We start from the raw sequence: 19943 nt of genomic DNA on the forward strand, positions 1-19943 counted from the left end.
CTAATGAGCCGATAGGATCATCGGTAGAATAATCAATTCTCTAAATATTTGATAGCTGCGGCCCAAGTGAGATGTTTTTCTCCTCCTCTTTTTTTTTTTTTTTTTTTAAAGCTCAACAAAACAGGAGGGTTCAACTGTTTTGGGGATTCTGTCAACTTACTAATGCAGCAGAACATGCAAACGTTTGATGACTAGCGCGCTAGGAGGCTAAAACGCATCTCTGCTAATACGAACGAATCGCCACATTAGGCCCACAGGAGGACGTCCGCCAAGAAGGAAACGAAGGAGAAGCGCGAGAGCAACGAGGAGAGCAAAGAGAACCTGAAGACCAACAAGTCGGACGACTCTGGAGAGGAGAAGAATGGAGACGACGACTCCCAGAAAAACGGGCAGAAGAAAAAAGGTAAGACCGCCTCGGTCACAGTTTTTGTGCTGGATGTGGAAGATGATTCCATAAGCAATCGTGAAGTTCTGATCAAATACATCATTCGCTCAGGCTGGCTTTCGCTTTTCTGTCCTTCCGTGGTTAGCCGCAGACATCCAGGCCAACTTCCTGCTCCGTTATGTCGTCCATCTTCCACTTGCTTCGCTTGCCCGCTCAATTTGTAGAAAATAAGAGATGGCCACGTCACTTGAAAGTGGCTGTGTGACTTCCCCTGGCGCCCTCTTCGGCTTGCTTGTCCTCCTGCTCTCCGCGCATCACAGCATCATCAGCACAGATCGCTTGCGCCGCCTGCTGGCCAGCACAGGGAATGCAGCGGCCTCAATGCTGTTTTCAATTATTTGCCTTCAATTTGGTCCCCCCCACCCTCAAATAAATGCTTTCATTATCCTTAAAAATGTCACGCAAGCCTTAAAACTGCTGCTCAAAGAACTTCAACTTCTTTGTTCAGCGGCATTGTGACATTTTGTAACTCACAGCCTTCCCCCTTTTTTTGCTTTGTCTTGCCAGCCAAAAATGCACTTGCAAGCGGGCTTCACATACGCCACCGTTTAAGTGAAATGTCAGGAAAAAAAAACGATGGCGACGCCCACCAATGCGCTTTCAGCCATTTATTGAACGGAACAAACCGACAAATGCAAAATGAAAACACTGAAAAGGGAGCGTGGGGGGAAATGCTCGTTCAAGAGCTTGAAATACGGTCTGAAAGACGTTGAGGTCGTTTTTTCTTTGTGCTGTCTTTTATGGTTTTAGATTTCAATTAAATTGAAAGATTTTTTTTGGGGGGGGGGCACTAGAACAGATGAATGGCTTGATTTGTTATGGAAAGAATTTAAGCTTGAAGCCAGTAATTGTGAATTTGTTCTTGGCCTCAGGAAACAAACAGAAGTGGGTTCCCCTGATGATCGAGGGCCCCCGGGAACGCTCGGCCTCCCGGAATAACAGCAGGCAGAACGAAAATCCTCGCCTGCTGCCCAACGCCAGGAACGACCTGCGAGGTAAGAAAGTTGAGCGCTCGATGTTTTTTTTTTGTTTTTTTTTTCATTTCCTCCCCTCTCATTGCTTTGATGCAGACTGGCACAGTCAGAAGTACGAGCGGGAGTGGCGCGACGACCACGACGAAGTGTCGAGCGTCAAGAGCGAGGGGGCGCCGTTCCGCGGCGGCTTCAGGGGGCGCGGGCGTGGCCGGGGACGAGGCCGGGGGCGAGGACGAGGTCGAGGTACGACTAACACAGATCCAAAGATAGAAATGGATTTCACAACAGCCACTTTGCTGACCTCCAACATTTTTTCTTTTCTTTGAATGTCGTCTAAAACAAATCGCTTTTTGTTCTCTTCATACCTCATTTTTATGTGCCGGAAACAAAAGGTTCGGTGCTGGAATGGTCTCTTGAAAAAGCAACTTTAACAATATAATGTTATCATGAATTTGGATGCAACAGAGGCCACGCAATGGACAAAAAATGTGCTGTAGACATGATGAGATGTTCATGTCTCTTCTCTGACAAAAAATAATGAAGACGACTTTCACAACTCTGATCTCAGCATTGAAGCTTCAACATCAAATGGAGGCAAACGTTGATAGCAAAAAGAGTTCCAATTGAAATCGATGTTGGAATGTAGTAAAGTGCAAATTTCATTGCAAAGGCTGCAATTATTTTTTTTTTTTGGCGGGCGGGGGGTCACGGTGGGAACAATGAGGCGCTCTAAACCGGCCACATGCTGGCTGTCAAGTAGGACATTCATTCATTGGATGTTTTTCTCCACTTAATTTGTCTGTTTTTGTGAAGTGACCTTTTGTAACGGCCCTTTTGTCCGCCCTCAGGCCACTACGACTACCACCAGGGCTACAAGTCGTACGACTTGAAGGACGGCCCGCACGGAGCCAAGTTCGGCAACGCCGTGACGTACTACTACGACAACATGAGCAGCAGCGACGTGTACTCGGTGGACCAGGACCTGCTCAAGGACTACATCAAGAGGCAGATGTGAGTTTGGAGCGAGCAAACGTCGACGCTTGCTCGCCGCAGAAGTGATGATGAGCTTTTCATGTCTCTTCTCTGAAGGAAACAAAATGGAGACGACGTGTTTATCTCTGATCTCAGCTTGACACTTTGAAAGGATGCGTTTCATGACGCGTTTCAACGTTGATGTTTGGCTGTGTGTGGTTTTGCAAATTTGTGTCTGATTGATTTGCGGCAGCGAGTACTACTTCAGCCTGGACAACTTGGAGCGCGACTTCTTCCTGCGCCGAAAGATGGACGAGGACGGCTTCCTGCCCATCGGACTGGTCGCCAGCTTCCACCGGGTTCAAGCCCTCACCACCGATGTCAACGTCATTCTGGAGGTACGGACGCGTTGCCGCCTCTCCTTTCCCTTTTTCTTTAAGACTTGTGGATTTTTTGCCTTCTGCTGCAGACGTGATGAGACGTTCATGTCTCTTCTCTGACCTCACTGGAGAGAACGTTCACAACTCTGATCTCAGCAACGGACAAAATTGATCATTGATCATTCTTCGCCATTTTATTTGCGCTTTGCAGACTTGTGACCTTCTGCTGGAAATCGTTCAAAAGGCCCGCTTGAAACCAAAAGGACTGACGTCCTGTGTGTCTTTTCACAACTTGATATTTATTAACAAATATTTATATGGATCATAATTCATGGTTAGTTTCATAAGCCAAAGATGTCGTTTCAGTTACTTTTTTTTTTAAAGCATTTTTGTTTGCATTTTATTCTGACATGGGTTCTTGACACTTTTTAATAATAATAATTATTATTATTATTAATAATAAAGTAATAAGTTGTCAAGTGGTTATTTGGCTTAAGAATAATGACGACGAAGTAAAGTAAACGATGTAACGGAATGTTGCGTGCGGCAAGCGCCGTCATTCCGCGTAACGCCTTCCGTGTCTCGCCGCCGGCAGGCTCTGAAGGACAGCAAGGAAGTGGAAGTGATGGACATGAAGATCCGTCGCAAGGTGGAGCCCGAGAAGTGGCCCCTGCCGGGCCTGACGGTGCCCAACCACACCGACTTCTCCCAACTCATCAACTGCCCCGAGTTCGTCCCCCGGCAGCCCACCGAGGAGCCCGCCGGTGAGGAGGCCTGCGTGTATTTCTTGATTGATGAGCGCTCTTGTTGTCAGGTCGTCACGGAGCTTGTTCTGGTAGACGGTCGCGTTCCAAACCCAATCCAGTCAAAAGGAATAAATCCTGCCGTCTTTCAGGGTCTCTCAGGGCCTCGAACCCGACGCAACGTCCTCCCAAGGCCCAATTGGACACGCCTTCCAACCTTAAGACGATGCCCAAGGGCCTCTCCGCCAGCCTCCCCGACCTGGACTCCGAGTCCTGGATCGAGGTCAAGAAGAGGCCCAGGCCGTCGCCGGCGAGACCCAAGGTTAGCCCGGAGAAGGTGACGTCATCATCATCATCATCATCATCATTCTTTCATTCCTATTTTGCGTTTGGCTTTTTGGACATGAATCTGTCTGGCATCCTCACCGACGCTGGTGTGCAACCGGCACCGACTTACCGCCCGCTGACAGCGTCTTCTGACACGAGGTCCGGTCCGGTGTTGGTCGAGACCAAAGTAGTCCGGCTAATGGAGTCGGTCTTTTTTCTAATGTGCAGTTTTGTGATGCAAAAGTATCCGTCTTATGAACACAAATAGTTTTTAGAAGAGAAAGGCTTTATTTGCGTGACCCCAGCCAACTTGCCGAAACCGGACCGGATCTCAAGTCACAGGACGCCGTCAGCGCTAAGTCGGTGCCGGTTGCACAAGTGTAGGTGAAGATGCCAGGCAGATTCAGGTCCAAAACCCCAAAGCATCCCTTTAACATGACCCATGATGCCATCGGTTTTATTTTGAACATTGCTCAACATTCCGTCACGGCGCCGTCACGGCGCCGTCACGGCGCCACCTCACCGTCATCCTCATCTTCCTCATCTTCCTCCTCCTGCTCCATTGCGGCGGCGCTCTAACGCAGACGCCCTCCTCGCAGCAGCAGAGGGAAAAAGACGACGCCGGCCGTTCGCCGCTGCCGCAGTCCGGCTCCTCGCCCACTCCCGGCGTTGCCGGAAACAAGGTGAAGATGCCGAACCCTCACCTAGCTTTGCGCTGTGCGGCGCTGCCAAAAAATGCGACCCGACTTTGTGCCGGTGTGCCCCACGTAGGAGGGCGGCGAGCAGGACGAGCCCGAGGAGCTGGACTTCATGTTCGACGAGGAGATGGCGCAGATGGACGGGCGGCGCAACACCTTCACCGACTGGTCGGACGAGGACACGGACGGCGAGATCGACGACCGGGACGTCAACAAGATCCTGATCGTGACGCAGACGCCGCCCTACCTGCGCAAGCACCCGGGCGGCGACCGCACGGGCCACCACACGTCGCGCGCCAAACTCTCGGGCGAGCTGGTCAAGGTGATCAACGACGGCCTCTTCTACTACGAGCAGGACCTGTGGGACGACACCTACGAGCCCGAGTACGCCACCATCAAGGTCAGATGGCATTTATGATACGGGGGGGGGGGTCCCTCAAGTGACGGCCCGCTTTCGTTCCTACGCTGGCGACGTCATTTTGACTGAAGTTTACAATGAAAATACTTTGTTTATTTTCAAAAAACACATTTGTGCGACTCGGAAGACACCGGAACCAATATTTAGTGTTTCCGCGCCGACAGACGGCCGAGCTTCAACACGGAAATGTGACGCGCCGAGCGGCTGATGGACGTCCGTAACAACGGCGCAACTTGGCAAAATGGCCCGATTACTTCGGGAAATGAACGGAAAAGAAGGTTGCCACCATCGAGCCGGGATCAGCGCAGCCTCCGCCCCCAAAGCCGCAAAGCAGGCACGAACCCTTTCAAGATTGGGTGCTCGCTTGTCGGCTTTGGCGCACAGACCCCCAAAAAGGTGGCAAGAGGGTCTTTCTTTGTCTAGTTGTTGGATCTCGGTCTAGAAGAAGTTGAAATGTATTTGCGAGCGCTTCCATGTTGCCGCCGCATTGGAGATGTTTCTGCCAAAGTCCAACAGCAGCGCAGAAAGATCCATTTCTGGATGCGACTTTTGTTTTGGGCCGCTCCCTTTTGTTGTGGGCCTCTTTTGTCACATGCTCGTCCAGCGGCGTGTGGAACCGTGAGTTGGAGTCAATAAAGCGCACGTCCGAGTCCCGTGCGGCACCGACGGGGGTTCAGCCAAAGATGGCCGCTCAACAAGCCCGAACGGCTTGCGGCCGAGCAACGGGCGTGAGTTTTTCCTGGCGTTTGTTTTTGTTGTGGTGGTTCTGGAAGGTTGACGTTTGTGTTGTGGATGCGCCGGCCGGCCAGTTTGCGGCAGTTTGCGGCAGTTTGCGGCAGTTTGCGGCAGGATCGCAAAGACGACAAGATGAAGGTGAAGCCAGCCTTTCTGGCAGCCATCTTATTTTGCTGCGTCTCCGTCTCCAAACTGCAGCAGATCAGGTCGGTTTGTGTTTTGGCGCGTTGCTCGATTGTCGTCATCGTCTTTCTTTTCTTTTTGCTCGTCTGAGACCGAAATTGGGAACGAAATGGCGCGTCATAAGCATTTGATTCACCAATCTGGAATTTGGTAGTTGTGATGGCAAAAGTAGGAAAAGGGATGATTGGGACATTTTCATTTCGGGGCGCGCTCACCTTTGTTGCAAATTGCCATCAATGCCTGCGTTTGAAGAGAGAAGTGCATTTTTTTTTCTGTTTGTTTTGTCCTATGAAAAGAGACCAAATATTTACAGGAGAAAAGCAAAGAAGAAAAAAAGAAAAAGCGGCACAGTCGAATTATTCACATCAATTTGTCAGCAAACTTGGAATGAAAGCTGGACTTGTTCTTTTTCAGCAAGAGGTGGAGAACTTCAAGAAGGTTCACCTGATCAGCCGCGAACAATTTGACTGCCTGACCCCAGAACCCCCCGTCGACCCCAACCAGGAAGTACCCCCGGGGCCTCCGCAACCTCAGCAAAGTAAGGACTCCTTTCTCTATCACTAATGCCATCTTTTTACAAATGGATTATTCCATCGATGGACACCTTGTGATCATCTTTTCACTTTTCCTGACTTTGATCAGGAAGGAAGAGAAATGATCGTCCTGTGGTTTTTCTTTTTTGAAGAGAAAAAAAAAAAGGTTGTGCTATAACTTGCCTCGTTTTGTCAACGACTTCCACCAAAGTCGCGACGTGTCTTATCAGCTGCCGTTCCTGAGCGCAGCCGGCGCTGCCACGTGCCGCTCCACAGCGTAGCCGGCGCTGTCACGTGACGCTCCACAGCGTAGCCGGCGCTGTCACGTGCCGCTCCACAGCGTAGCCGGCGCTGTCACGTGCCGCTCCACAGCGTAGCCGGCGCTGTCACGTGCCGCTCCACAGCGTAGCCGGCGCTGTCACGTGCCGCTCCACAGCGTAGCCGGCGCTGTCACGAGCCGCTCCACAGCGTACCTAACCCTCCATGACGATCTCCAGAGAAGTGGAATCGATCCCATGTGTGGCAAAGTTGAAAAGTTCCTTGGTCTGCGTTTTTAGTGTGTCCGGTCCCCGTTTCCTGATCGTTGGTGTTTTTGTTCCAATGATGCTTGCTTTTGTCCCAGTCCAAGATGTGCTTTTCTCCTTTGCTGTGATGTGAAATGGCAGATTTGAGGTTTTCTCGTGTGGGCCGCCCGCCCTTTTCTGCTCTCATAAAACCGACGTTGGGGAAACAGGAAGACAAAAGGAATGTGACAAACAAAGAGCAACACCAGAGCAGAAAAGGGCGGGCAAGAAAACACAAGAAAACCTCAAATCCACCAAATCCGATCCTCATCATTTGATGGATTGTCGGAGGTTCACACATTGCGCAAGACCTTTAGTTTTTCTTGTCGATCCTATTTATTTCCTGATGGACAACGGAATGTCCCCCTGCGGGGATGAATAAAGTATTGATCGATCTATCTGTAATTGATTACTTGTTTGTCCTCCCGCTCAACTGGACTGGCGTCCATTTTGTGGTTAGTCCCGACAGACGCCTTGGCCAACAAACTGTTCGGCGCCCCCGAGCCCTCGTCCATCGCGCGCTCGCTGCCGACGACCGTGCCCGAGTCGCCCAACTACCGCAGTACCCGCACGCCCCGCACGCCGCGCACCCCTCACCGGAAGGACGCCACCATGACGCCGCGCTTCTACCCGGTGGTCAAGGAAAGTCGGCCCGTTGACGCCAAGGTGAGAATGGCACCTGCTCCGTTGATTGATTGTGATGGATGGACGGATTGATTTCAACGGTGCCGGTCTGATGGCGTGGATTCCAGACCCCGAGGAAGCGCAAGACCCGGCACAGCTCCAACCCGCCCATGGAGTGCCACGTGGGCTGGGTGATGGATTCCCGGGAGCATCGTTCCAGAACGGCCTCCGTCAGGTGAGCCGCGCGCACTCGACGGACGGCGCCGCGCGCACGGGTCCCCGCTTGCCGCTAACTCTGGCCACTGGCCCCGCCTCCTCAGCTCCAACGCCAGCCCGTCGGAGGGCACCCCCGCCCTGGGCAACATGGGCTGCACGCCGCAGTCCCTCCCCAAGTTCCAGCATCCGTCCCACGAGCTGCTCAAGGAGAACGGCTTCACGCAACACGTCTACCACAAGTACCGCCGGCGATGCCTCAACGGTAAGCGCCACTGGCTTGGCGGGCTTGGCGGGCTTGGCGGGCGTGGCGGCGCGGCGGCGGGGGGCTCAGACTAACCGCCGGCATTCAATGGCAGAGCGGAAGCGGCTGGGGATCGGCCAGTCCCAGGAGATGAACACGCTCTTCCGCTTCTGGTCCTTCTTCCTGCGCGATCACTTCAACCGGAAGATGTACGAGGAATTCCGCCAGCTGGTGGTGGAAGACGGCAAAGAAGGATACAGGTGAGAGTCGGCGCGGGGGCGGCCCGGGACCGGCCCGGGACCGTTGCAGGACTTTGACTTTGGACTGCGTGTGCTCCAGGTACGGTTTGGAGTGCCTGTTCAGGTACTACAGCTACGGTTTGGAGAAGAAGTTCCGACCCGATATCTTCAAGGACTTCCAGGAGGAGACCATGAAAGACTACGAGGCCGGTGAGACAATTGGGCCGCAAAAGCGCTGCCGAGTCATTCCAGACCGCCGGTCCGAGTCCAAAAATGGAGTATGAATTCACGATCAAAGATTTGTAGAATCTTGATTTCCTGTTTATTAACCAGTGTTTATTTGGTACTTTGTATTTGTATAGTGATTCAAACAAATCAAATAATTATATGGGGGGCGGGGGGGGGGGGGGTTGATGTACTTTGTTAATGGTTTGGTCTCAATGTTGATATGCTGAAATCTGAGGATTTGGACCACTTTCAATTCAAAAATGGCTCCGAAAGATGACTCCATTATTAAAATAATTGTTGATTCATTTGATAATCAATGACTTGTTGACGAATCAATGAATTTTGACAGCTCGAGAGGATTTGTTAGCAAACAAGCAGCTGCTTTTTCAACGCCGGCGGCCGAAATGATGCGACGCAGACGACAGTCGCAAAGTCTGCTCGCTTTGAATGGTGGCGTTGAAGGTGACCTTTTTGGATTGGCAGGTCAACTGTACGGACTGGAGAAGTTCTGGGCCTTCCTGAAATATTCCAAAGCCAAAGCCTTGGAGATCGAACCCAAGCTGCAGGAGTGTCTGGGCAAGTTCAAGCGTCTGGAGGACTTTCGAATTGACGTGAGTCCGATATTACGCGACAGGTCTTCGATTCCGATTTCTGTTCTGTTCTTGTTTGAACTTGGATGAGGAAAAATATACGATTCCGATGTTTGGAAATTTGGGAAAATGACTAGACGACAAAAGTGAGCTATTTGGTTTTTAAAATTTCAAACTGGTCTGTTGATGAAGATTGGAAGGGAAACTATATTTTTAAAATCCTTAAAAGTTGCTTAAAAGTTTCAAAACGTTAAGATTTGGGGTTTTTTGTTTAGTTTTTATTTTTATTTTGATGACAAGATTTCCCTTTTGAGTGAAAATGAATATCAGTTATGATCGGTATCGGATCCTCAGCCTAGCGTCGTATTCCTCATTCCTGATGGTGGTCACGGAATGAAATTCCCTTTGAGGAAACGATTCCCAGTGCAGGAAGCGCCTTCATCGGATCCTCATTCTCGACCGCCGACACTATTTTGCGTTTGTTGTCATTTTTCCACCCACGGTTTGATGGCGTGAAGTTTGTCAAATGTCGGCGCTGTCGTCCGCAGCCGCCGATGGAGGAAGGAGGCCGCCGGAGACACTCGTCCAGCGGGGACGGCCGGCGCCGCCACCCCTCCCATCCCTCCAGTCGGCCCCCCAGCCAGAACAGCTCCGGCTCCAGCCCGGTGGGCGGGGCCGCCGCCAGGGACGAGGCCAAGACGCTCAAGTAAAAACGCAAGCGGGGCCCACACACGATATCCAGTCACAAAAGCGCCGGTTCTGCTGAGCCATAAGCTCTCCTTTCAACCATCACTATCCTTTTTTTTTTGGGGGGGGGGGGGGGCTTGAGGAAGGAGGAAGAAAATTGGCGTGCTTGACGCAAGTTAAGTTACGTTAAAGTTTTGACGACTTTTTTTTTTTTCATAACAAGGCAAGCAAGAAACGAGGTGTCAAACACGTTTTTCCTTTGCAGATTGTTGCCAGCCCACCAGGTGGATATTTTAATTAAATTTTTATTTTTTACGGTTATTTAAGCATCCGCTATGTTCCTTCCCTTTGGAGACTTTTTTGTTTTGGGTGTGGTGCCATCCGGACGCAATTTACCGATGAGCACGTGCGACGACGACATCCGAGCGGACCAAAGCGCCTTCAAAAAAATTCGATTTTTTGTTAGTTTTTGGACGAGGAGGAAAAAGCAGCAAACGCTTGAAAAGAACGCGAGAACGAGAACGAGACTTGATTGCGAGTTGCCTTATTGTCGCTGCTTTTGCCGTTTTTGTTTCTCGGCGCACGTCTTGCCACAAACTGCTTGAAGCGTCTTCCAAGTGTCATTCGGGTCCCGTTCCGAGTCCCACCTCGGCTTTTATCGTGTAGCTTTGTTGGTGTTTAAGCGCACTGGAAGAAATGGCCGAAACTTTGAGGGAGGGGGCGTGGCTTCCTGACCTTTGTTTTGTGCGTCCCATCCATCCGTCAAGGACTGGAAGAATCATCAGAATAATCCGGATTACTTGAAGAAGCAGGAAGTGGCGCAGGTGCTCTGGGTGGATGTTTTTGGGGGGGGTCGTGCCCCCTCCTACCCCCCTCCCACACACACACACACACACACACACACACACACACACACACACACACACACACACACACACACACACACACACACGCAGCTCCATGTCTGTGGTCAAGTTGTCTGGTCATGGACGTCCAAATGTGAACTTGACCGATGAAGAAGAGAACTTTTTGGCGGTCGGATTTTTGCCTTAGACGTGAACATCCTCGTTAACATGTCAACGCTTATTTCTTTTCTTCTTTTTTTTTTGCGCTATTGTTTGAGTGGCTTTGGCGGGATTTTTGTTTTTTCTGTTCGTTCTCCCTTTTTGACGTTTGGAACATCGAATGTGTATTTAAAGTGACAAAAGGGATCGATAAAAAAGCTCAAGCGAATCTTGTTTCATGTTGAAATTTGTTAAAGCTCCTCCCCCTTCCTTTTTTTCTCACTTTCATCGATAGCCACCGCCTCCGCAGTTGGATTATAAAAAAAAAAAATGGGGGGTGGGGGGGGATACACAGAGTCTTAAAACAAATTAGCCCACTTTTCTTTTCTTTTTGAAGTCTTCCTGTCACACGTTCAAAAAAAACCAACCTTTTTGCCTTCTGTTTTTTGTGGTCTTGTGTGGATGTCGCCCTAATTTGATCTCGTAATGCAAGCGGAGCTGGACTTTTTTTTTCTTTTTCTTTTTTCTTCTTCTTCTTGAGAGACACTTGGATCCATTTGGAGGTTGACGATGGATGCATCAATGTTTTGTGGAGGCTTGACTGCAAATGAGAGCCGCAAGAGCGACAAAAGAAAAAAAAACGGATATATCGATGGGAGGAAAGTGTGTACAAATTTGCTGACTCCTCCTCCACCTGTTGGAACATTTGGACGAGTTTCGGGGCCTTGTGGGAGTTGTCCCCCCCCCAACAAACTCTAGGGGGCGCCGCACCCTCCACACAAACTGTCCGCAAATGGCGGAGGGGTTTCGAAGATGCAAATCGGGGGAGAAAAAAAAAAGGAGCGCAGCAGCAGCGTGTGAGGATTATGATGTCTGCAGACTGAAAAGTACAAAAAAAAGTCATAAAGCCATATGAAATATAACAAAAAAACACACAAACTGTATATGAAGCGATGACGCGTTCACTGCATCACTCAAAAATATCTTTAGGCTTGTCATGAGGAAAAAATGTGAAAATGCCTGAAAAAAAAAGTACAAAATGGAAAAAAATGTAAACTACTTGAATGAGATCTTGTATTATAACATTTAATATTCACTATCCGCTTTGTAGGCTGATGTGATTGGCTATTATTAGTGTTATTTGTAATTTGTAGTAATTATGCTTTTTCCTTTAATAAAGAAAAAAAAAAGACAAAATGGACAAAAAAACCCTACAAAAAGCTTGTCTGCTGAGTCGTCATTTCCAAACATGGTGTCAAAATATACAGATTTATTTTGAGATTTCGTCACTACAAACAACTGGAGCAGCATGAGGACATAAATACACAAACGGTTCATTATTACAATTTCTAGTCTTTTTCCACCTCTTCCGAACAAAGTCGACAAAAGTTACGATTATCAGATGTCTCTAAAACATGATTGTTTTCGTTGGAACAGTTTTGTTCGTTTGCAGTCCGAGTCAACAAAGGCCTGAATATTCTCTGGAAGATGATCTTGAGCGATTATCTTGCGGTGCGGAGTATTTTGCCTCCCCAATCTCTTGTGAAAATGGTCAGGGTCAGCAATTGCAATTGTCACTTTTCCTTACCTTGGAATCAAAATTGGTTGTTTGATCGTCAAAAGCGATGATCTTGCGGTGTGTGATTATTCCTCTCTGAAATGCTTGGAAAACAATCGAGAAGTCAATTGACAACATTTTCCTTCTGATCAAATTCTACAGCTTATCGGATGTGTTTGGAAGATTATCCACTGGTGTGCAGTATGTAGAGATGTTTTCCTCCCGTGATCAGCTAAGAAAAGGGTTAGGCCCGATAATCATGAATGTTGGGCAAAGCCAAACATCCGCCTGACTATCGGCCGCCTCTGAAAGATGATCACAATTGTGTTAGGGGAGCCATTTCCTCAAAAAAGCGTTGAGCCTGACGATCGTAAAAGTTCTACTTGTTCAATAGCTACGATAAGCGTTTTCTGCTCTGTGGTTTTCCTGGGTCCCCTCACAGGTTAGTCTTGGTACTACAACATACTTTTAGTTTGGAGGGCAGACTTGGATTTGTGGTGTGCTGTGTAGATTCCCGTAAGTGCCATTTTTTTCCCCTTCGTGTTCTCACGGGTACGAGAGAGTACACTTGAAGGTTTAGTAAGCAGATTTGACGAGGAGTTACCAGAACCAAACTGTGAATGGACATCAGTCAGTAAAAGTAATCATAGTGCAAAAACAATGAAGTTCGAAAAAAACAACCGATCAACAGGTTTTACAAAAACAAAAAGTGACTCCAGATGTCTTGAAGGCACGCTGGGCGACCGCTCGCTGGGCGACCGCTCGCTGGGCGACCGCTCGCTGGGCGACCGCTCACTGGCCCTTCTTGGGGATGTCGGGGATGCTGAGGGTGAGCGGGGTGAGTCCGGTGAGCAAGGTGTGCCGTTCGTACTGCTTGGTCTGCCTGAATTTGGTGTCGGTGCCGTGCAGGCGGTCCAGCACGCCGAACACGCCAAAACACTGGTTGAACCTGGAAGAAAAACCGAATTGGAACCCGTTCGTTTGCGGCGTTCGACCGTTTGGACGACATCGAGACTGACCTGAGGTGGTGAAAGTCGTGGAACTCTGGCGAGGGCAGGAAGGGCAGGTGGTACCCGCAGTGGGAGATGGTGGTGCTGACCAGCGCCAGGCAGTACCACACGCACGTGCTGGACACGTGCGAGGCCAGCAGCACCGGCCCCATCACCACCGGCAGCAGGTTCGACACCTAACGGCACAAGAACAACAAGGAGCTGCAATGGATGCCACATTTGTAGCTGATGCCCGCCACTTGTTAAGACGCAAGAGGGGAGGAGTCACAGGAAGCGGCGGACGTGCGCATTTACCGCATGTTCCAGCGGGTGAGCGTAGGTGGCGACCACGCCGATGGGGGCGGTCCACTCGTGGTGCTGCTTGTGGAAGCGCTTGTAGAGGTTGGGATGATGGAACAATCTGAGGGAAGAAAAAAAAGAAGCCATTTTCCACATGGAGCGCCGACCGCGTCAGTGGAGCCAGCGGAACCGGGCTGCCGCTTCATCGGAACCGGGCTGCCGCTTCATCGGAACCGGGCTGCCGCTTCATCGGAACCGGGCTGGCGTTGGCAAACCTGTGCGAGTAGTAGAAGACAACTTCCTCCAAGATGGAGAAGAGGGTCAGCTCGGCGAGGGCCCAGTGGAAGGTGGGCAGCTCGGGTCCGCAGGGGTCTCTCCTCCAGCCGGTCAGGTGGTAGGCCAGCACCACCGCCGGCCCAGAGATCAAAAGCTGGTTGAGCAGCACCGTCCTCAAAGCGTGACGCAGCTTCTCCGGCTCCACCTGCCAACAGACAGTCGGCGTTCACTACGCAAAGAACGGACGGAATACCCGATCTTCGTCTTACTTCCTGGTTCTCACGCGTTGCTGTAACTGCGTACCACCTGACTAGATGCTATATAGTTATTAAAGAAGTATCATTTGAAATTATACATGGCATTTATCCAATTTAGGATTATATTGGGGGGGATTCTGGTAAGAAAACGATGTGAGTTGTAGGTTTTTATCTGATTCTCCTGAAATTGTGGTACATCTATAAAAAAAAACGTATTTTTGAATATGTATCATAATAATATAATATGTTGCATAACTGTAACGCTCAATTATGCTGGCTAAAAATAAAGTAGCCATGCAACTTTTGCATACTTTGCAGAGTGACTCATCAGTGACGGAGTGCGCTAATCAGGGGTGCGAGTTACAGAATCTCAACGCTTGCCAAATCTTTTCTCCATCTGATTCAAAGTGAAAAGCGCCAATAACGCTTGCAAGGGGTTTGACCATAAATAGTTTGAGACGAGACTTTGAAAGCCTCCGACTTGTGTCTGTCTGCCTGCGTCTCAATTATCGAGCAACCATTTTTCAAAAAATGACAGCAGGCGTCCTCATGTTAGCAACATTCGCATTTCCTGCACAGTGGAAGGAAGACGGCCAAGAAGATTTGTAAAATTGATCATGCAAAAGCAAATGGGCAGTTTCATATGCTTATGCGACTTTTGTTTCGCGTCATCGCTGTGTCGTTGTTCAGCAAACCGTTCATACGAGCTGGCAGTTGCTGCACTATTTTCAGTTCATGGCCGCTTGTTATTGTCTTTTCAAATGTGTATCTAATTATGAAATAATAATAATAATAATATCAAGAAAGTTGAGGTTGCAGTTTGTCATGTGGCCCTTTTGCCAAATGAACCCCCCCCCCCACCTACCGGGTTGTTCTTGTCGGCTTGGATGCGGTAGCGGGTGATGAAGGACGGCCTCCCGGTGGTGTCCACCAATAGCAGCAGACCGTTGAACGACCAGAACACCACCATGGGAACGAGCATCGTGCCTGTGGACATGATGCAAAAAAAAAAAAAAAAATCACCTCAATGAAAGTCTCAGTGCTCTCAAAACGAGATATCTTTGATGCAGATACATAAATATATATAATCCGCACTGTCCTGTTATTTATTGGGGTGATTTCTACTGGATTGAGGCAGAATCCTGGTGAATTGCGCCTAGCAACAAGCGCTCCAAGACATTCTATTGGTCAACGTAGCTGCACTGCTCTCAATCCATTTGCAAAGTGTTTGTTGAATTCAGAGCTACGTTTGATGAATAGAATAATCCTCATTGCGCTCTTATTGCTGTGAATGTGATTAGCGCCGGATTTAAGGTTGAATTTTCTCAATTCTGCTTAGCAACAAGTAGTCCGAGGCATTTCATTGGTCGACGTTGCTGCGTCGAGCTGGATAGTTCCAATGAGTTTCCACTGGTGATGTTTTATGATGAATCCCGAGAGTCTTTTTTAAAAAACCCGTCATAAAGTTAGAGATCCGATTGCATTGAAAACGTGCGCGTATTCGATGCCTCACCAGGTTCCTTTTCAACATAAAAAGGCACGTGGTTCATTTCAGCTGATTCCAACCCGTCGCTATCAAATTGTAATCTATTATGCAATGCAATCCAGAGCAATTCAATTTACGATCAGCACAAACACGACATCGTTACTTTTATGATGCCGATAATTTCTCCTCCATAGATAACATGTTGTTGTTTTTTTGCTTACCCACGTAGAATAAAGCCTCGTTGTGGCCCTCAAACATCACGTAGACTTTGGTCCACAAGTTCTGCCAAAAGTCTCCCGAAGCGCCCCAGAATTTCTGAAGATGCCTGAAACGCAACAAAAGAAAAGGCGGCTCACTCTTTATCGCTTGCTAACGACTCAACCAGTGATGGCAGAGACCCCCTTGGGAAAAAGGGTCCGACCCTGTTCTCAGTGTGTGGACGTACGAGCCCGCTCGGTTTGTGGAATCTGTTGGGTTTTGGATGTTTCCCTTCTCCAACACACCTGAAGCTCGTCAGCAAGCTCTGCATACACTGTGTCAATTGGAGCAGGGAATCATCCAAAACCTGCAGGACTCCGGGACCAACTTTGGACACCACTTTGACATGAAGTAGGAAGGTGGTCGCACCATGTCAGCGAATTACTGAACGCCGCCAAGAAGAGGATTCCGGATCCGATGACAACGGCGGCTTTCTTCACGGAATCCCACAGTCCTCCCGAGGCCTCCTGCGGGGACCAAAAACCAAAACCGCATTGCAAACATTGCTTCAATGAAGACGTATTTCTACGTTGTGGTGACGCGTCGTCGTCGTCATCCAAGTGCGCTGCCGACTGCATTTTGGCCTGTTTTTTTTTTTTAATGTTATTTTTATTGAGTAGCGTCTGCAAATGTTTCCCCTTCCACAAAGAGAATCAAATGCGGCGGAGAAACCCGACAAACCTGACAGTCCGCCACGTGATTGTGTGCGCGCGCGCACGTGCGCCAGTTTGTGTGCGACACGTTGTCAGAGCGTGTGAACAAGCGCTTACCTGCTTGCTGCTTGTTTGTGATCCCCTCATGTCTGTAAATCGGGGAAAAAAATCAATCATTAACAATGATCGATTATGGTGGCTAAAGGCTCGATATCACCAGTTGCTTTTCGTGCTTGACTGCACATTAAAAATGCTCCTTAAAAATATCAACCATTTATGACAGTATCCGCTAATGGAACAAACGACATACGTACATACTCGGAGAGATTCTAATAATCAATATGCTCGTTAATTGGGCGGAAGTTTCTCCCTTGCATCGCACCACGAGGTGTTTGCGATACTTTTCATCCAATCAATCGCACGCACATTTAAAGAGAAAACGATCACATTTCCACACACGCCGCTCAATATACTGTTCAGTTCTAGTCATTTCCCCAAAAGGTCTCTCTTGCAATTTGCTGACATCACACATCTAACTCATGAACACTTAATTATACTTTATTAAACCATTTTGGTGGGTGAAATTTATATTAATATGACATTTCGTTGAAATGACACTCGTAAGTCAAGGTTTCGTACGTTTATATACTGTATAAATATATATCCATAATATACATTTAAAACAATTAGTATTGTATGTAGCACAAACATTCCCATTACTGTAAATATATCGACTACGTTTAGATTACAGATGAACTTGATATGAAATTACAGTCACTTTTTTTTCTTTTTTATAGTCTGAGGATTTGACACGATCAACAATTGTATATTTCGCCAATTTAAATACAAAAAGTGCATCTGACATTCTCACACACGCACACAAAAAAGCGACATGGCACGCTTTGAAATCGTCGCTCACCTGAATCTCGTGCGTGCGTGCGTGCGTGCGTGCTTCTGTTGTGAGTTCTTGTGGGTCGAGCAAGCAGGCTTTTAACGCGTGTTGTTGACAGACAGATGATCGACACTGATTGGCTCGTTGCCAGTCAGCTGACCAGTGTGGTACCCGGAAGTAAAGGCCGCCTGTCTTGTAATCTTTCGATCAGGTTGTTTTCCTTCCTTGCCGCGATGTGTTTGTGAAGAAACGAAGTCACCAACAAACAATACATTACGCGTTTATCACTGCACGTGTAGTTGACTTTGCTTTAACGATCTCATTTAGGTAAATAAAGTAACGAAGTACAAATACTTTGTCCTGTTGGTACAGACATTATGCAGAGGGAAACTACTTTGGCATTCCTTTATCTACTGTGACGTTATCAAAATTGCTAAGTTCATATCTGACACTGAGAGATTATTATTATTATTATTATAAGATACCAGTCATGAACAACCAAAGAAGTCTCATGAGAAAGTTAGCTAACTCAATTTAAATGAGTTTGAATGTGATTGTAGTTGTTTACACACCATGTTCATCATTTATCAGGTGTGCACACTTTTGAAAACACATTATCTGTGTTTACTTTGATCTCCCCCCCCAAAAAAATTCCCCCAATCGAGTGGTATAGGTTAAATGTAAAAAAACAACAACAGCCAACAACTCTGAAACAATTAATGTTGGTCTTGTTTTTTTATGTCACAAAAACGGAATATTTAAACTGGTGTGTAGATTTTTTATATTCACAGTATCAATACTTGGATTGTGTGTACTTTTGTACTTTTGCCACCTGTGCTAATTAGAAGACATGGGCGGAGTACAATCTGTCATATATTATATCATGCATTATCATTATGTAAAAAAAAGAAGTCATGACTCATTTTGTGACAACATGCAAAGGAATGCTTTTGTATGGTTGGTGTCAAAGCTTCATGTTTGTTGTACGCCATTGAAAAAAGAAAGATGTGTCACAGCGAGCCACAGGAAAGACGAGTTAGCAACAATACGCTTCTTAACACATGAAGACATTCCAGTCATATGAGTCGATGACATTTTCTGCTTGCATGTGTGCTGTCATGTGATAACATACACGGAATAGACTGAACATCGTGTACTTTCAATGTTGACGCTGCGTTTAAATTAAAAAAAATATGTACCTATACTGTACAATAATTAAATTACAATGTATTGCACATAAAAGTAAAAAAAAAAATCTCTTTTTTTTTTAAATCAAATGTCATATTTTCTCTTTATTTTTTATTTTTTAATCTATGGCTTTCAATTGTGCATGTACAATATTTGGAACTCTTATTTACAACACAACATCCCCAATAACTAATTTCCATATCATGAGACCTGTTTTATCAAGAGTTAAAATCGACAATAATTTTATTTTAAGTCCATTCATTTTGTACATGCGGGTTTATGATAAAAATCAATGATATTTTTATTTTCAATGTTAGAACTCCTGATAAATGGTGGAAGGCTGCATTGTGCAGTCCCACCTCCTTCAAATGCTGTTATTTGACTTGACTTTGCACAGCAATGAAGTGTTATTTGCTTCCCAGTCTTCTCGTTTGACTTTTACTTGCCACAATTTGCTCTTTTGTGGCTCTCCGGTGAAGCGATGCATCATATATGATAGCGCTACCTGGTGGTTGTGAGCAACAAGGCATGATTGGACCATGAAAATGGAAACACCGATTGCAAAACACTGTAAAATCCCAGCGACGGGGTAGCAACATGGCGTCCGTGTGTCATGTGACCCGCAGTTGACCAATTACAGCGTAGTAGCTCTGAAACCGAGTTGGCCAATCTCTATTTACGGCTCTGTCGTCAACTGCTCAGGTCTGACCCACAGTGGTTGGTCATATGCTGACACTGCAGCCATGATTGGACTCCCCCCCCCCACCCCCGCCCCTCTTTCGAAATTTTAAACAGTTCGCAGGTGTTGTAATAAAACCCCTTTGACGTTATTCCATTAGAGTACAGTACACAAAGGATAAGCACGCTGTTCTTGATATCGATTTGTCACTTGGCTTTGTTGCCATGACAACCAAGAGAACTGCGACCAAGTGAGCCACTGCTCAGTGTTGACGAATCAGCCACTTTTGTCACTTACCTGGCTAACCGGATAGCGGATATAGCGCGTATGCTGCAATGGCTATTGTGTAGGTTGATGACATGATGCTTTGAATAAAAAAAAAAGGGAAAACCTTCACGTGAACAATGCTTAAAATGTCCGCTAAAATATTTGATGGTCACGTGAAGATTCCAATGCGAGCCCGAGCCGAGGGCACTTGTGACATTAATTTCAGTCAACAGCAGAGGGCAGTGTTGGCCGAAATGGCGGCTCCCTGAGATGGATGAAAAGTGACGAATTTATCTCTTGAATTCGTATTCCACCAACACAATAAATGGACCCATGCATA

General features: G+C 47.5%; 2 protein-coding genes across 13 annotated transcripts in view; one reads left to right on the forward strand and one right to left on the reverse strand.

The window, feature by feature from the left end:
- Positions 1-12020, forward strand: part of larp1 (La ribonucleoprotein 1, translational regulator) — a 28588-nt gene extending 16568 nt beyond the window's left edge. For 2 of the 9 annotated variants that reach the window (XM_077546026.1, XM_077546028.1), the window contains 17 exons: positions 250-403; positions 1318-1440; positions 1516-1662; positions 2268-2430; positions 2645-2789; positions 3367-3535; positions 3667-3851; positions 4426-4524; positions 4613-4939; positions 6290-6413; positions 7432-7637; positions 7724-7830; positions 7916-8073; positions 8168-8312; positions 8392-8501; positions 9003-9130; positions 9658-12020. In XM_077546026.1, the coding sequence (XP_077402152.1) occupies positions 250-403; positions 1318-1440; positions 1516-1662; positions 2268-2430; positions 2645-2789; positions 3367-3535; positions 3667-3851; positions 4426-4524; positions 4613-4939; positions 6290-6413; positions 7432-7637; positions 7724-7830; positions 7916-8073; positions 8168-8312; positions 8392-8501; positions 9003-9130; positions 9658-9819 (2652 nt within the window). In that variant the 3' untranslated portion in view covers positions 9820-12020. Of the gene's footprint in view, positions 1-249; positions 404-1317; positions 1663-2267; positions 2431-2644; positions 2790-3366; positions 3536-3666; positions 3852-4425; positions 4525-4612; positions 4940-6289; positions 6414-7431; positions 7638-7723; positions 7831-7915; positions 8074-8167; positions 8313-8391; positions 8502-9002; positions 9131-9657 lie in introns of all 9 variants that reach the window. The other 7 variants (XM_077546019.1, XM_077546024.1, XM_077546027.1 and 4 more) reach the window with 6 other exon arrangements.
- A 35-nt stretch (positions 12021-12055) lies between these two features.
- Positions 12056-19732, reverse strand: faxdc2 (fatty acid hydroxylase domain containing 2). 4 transcript variants are annotated; one of them, XM_077546038.1, is made up of 9 exons: positions 19634-19732; positions 16695-16726; positions 16294-16391; positions 15888-15991; positions 15046-15167; positions 13923-14128; positions 13663-13768; positions 13378-13544; positions 12056-13307 (listed from the first exon to the last, which is right to left on the reverse strand). In XM_077546038.1, the coding sequence occupies exons 2-9, from the start codon at positions 16722-16724 to the stop codon at positions 13151-13153; spliced, it is 990 nt and encodes a 329-aa protein (XP_077402164.1). In that variant the 5' UTR covers positions 16725-16726; positions 19634-19732; the 3' UTR covers positions 12056-13150. The 4 variants fall into 4 exon arrangements, with proteins under 4 accessions (XP_077402164.1, XP_077402163.1, XP_077402162.1 ...); XM_077546037.1 differs by lacking the exon at positions 19634-19732 and adding an exon at positions 17497-17605; XM_077546036.1 differs by lacking the exon at positions 19634-19732 and having other exon boundaries at positions 16695-17481.
- Between the last annotated feature and the right edge of the window lie 211 nt (positions 19733-19943).

The sequence above is a fragment of the Vanacampus margaritifer genome, chromosome 16 (assembly GCF_051991255.1).
Source record: "Vanacampus margaritifer isolate UIUO_Vmar chromosome 16, RoL_Vmar_1.0, whole genome shotgun sequence".
NCBI classification, from domain to species: Eukaryota; Metazoa; Chordata; class Actinopteri; order Syngnathiformes; family Syngnathidae; genus Vanacampus; species Vanacampus margaritifer.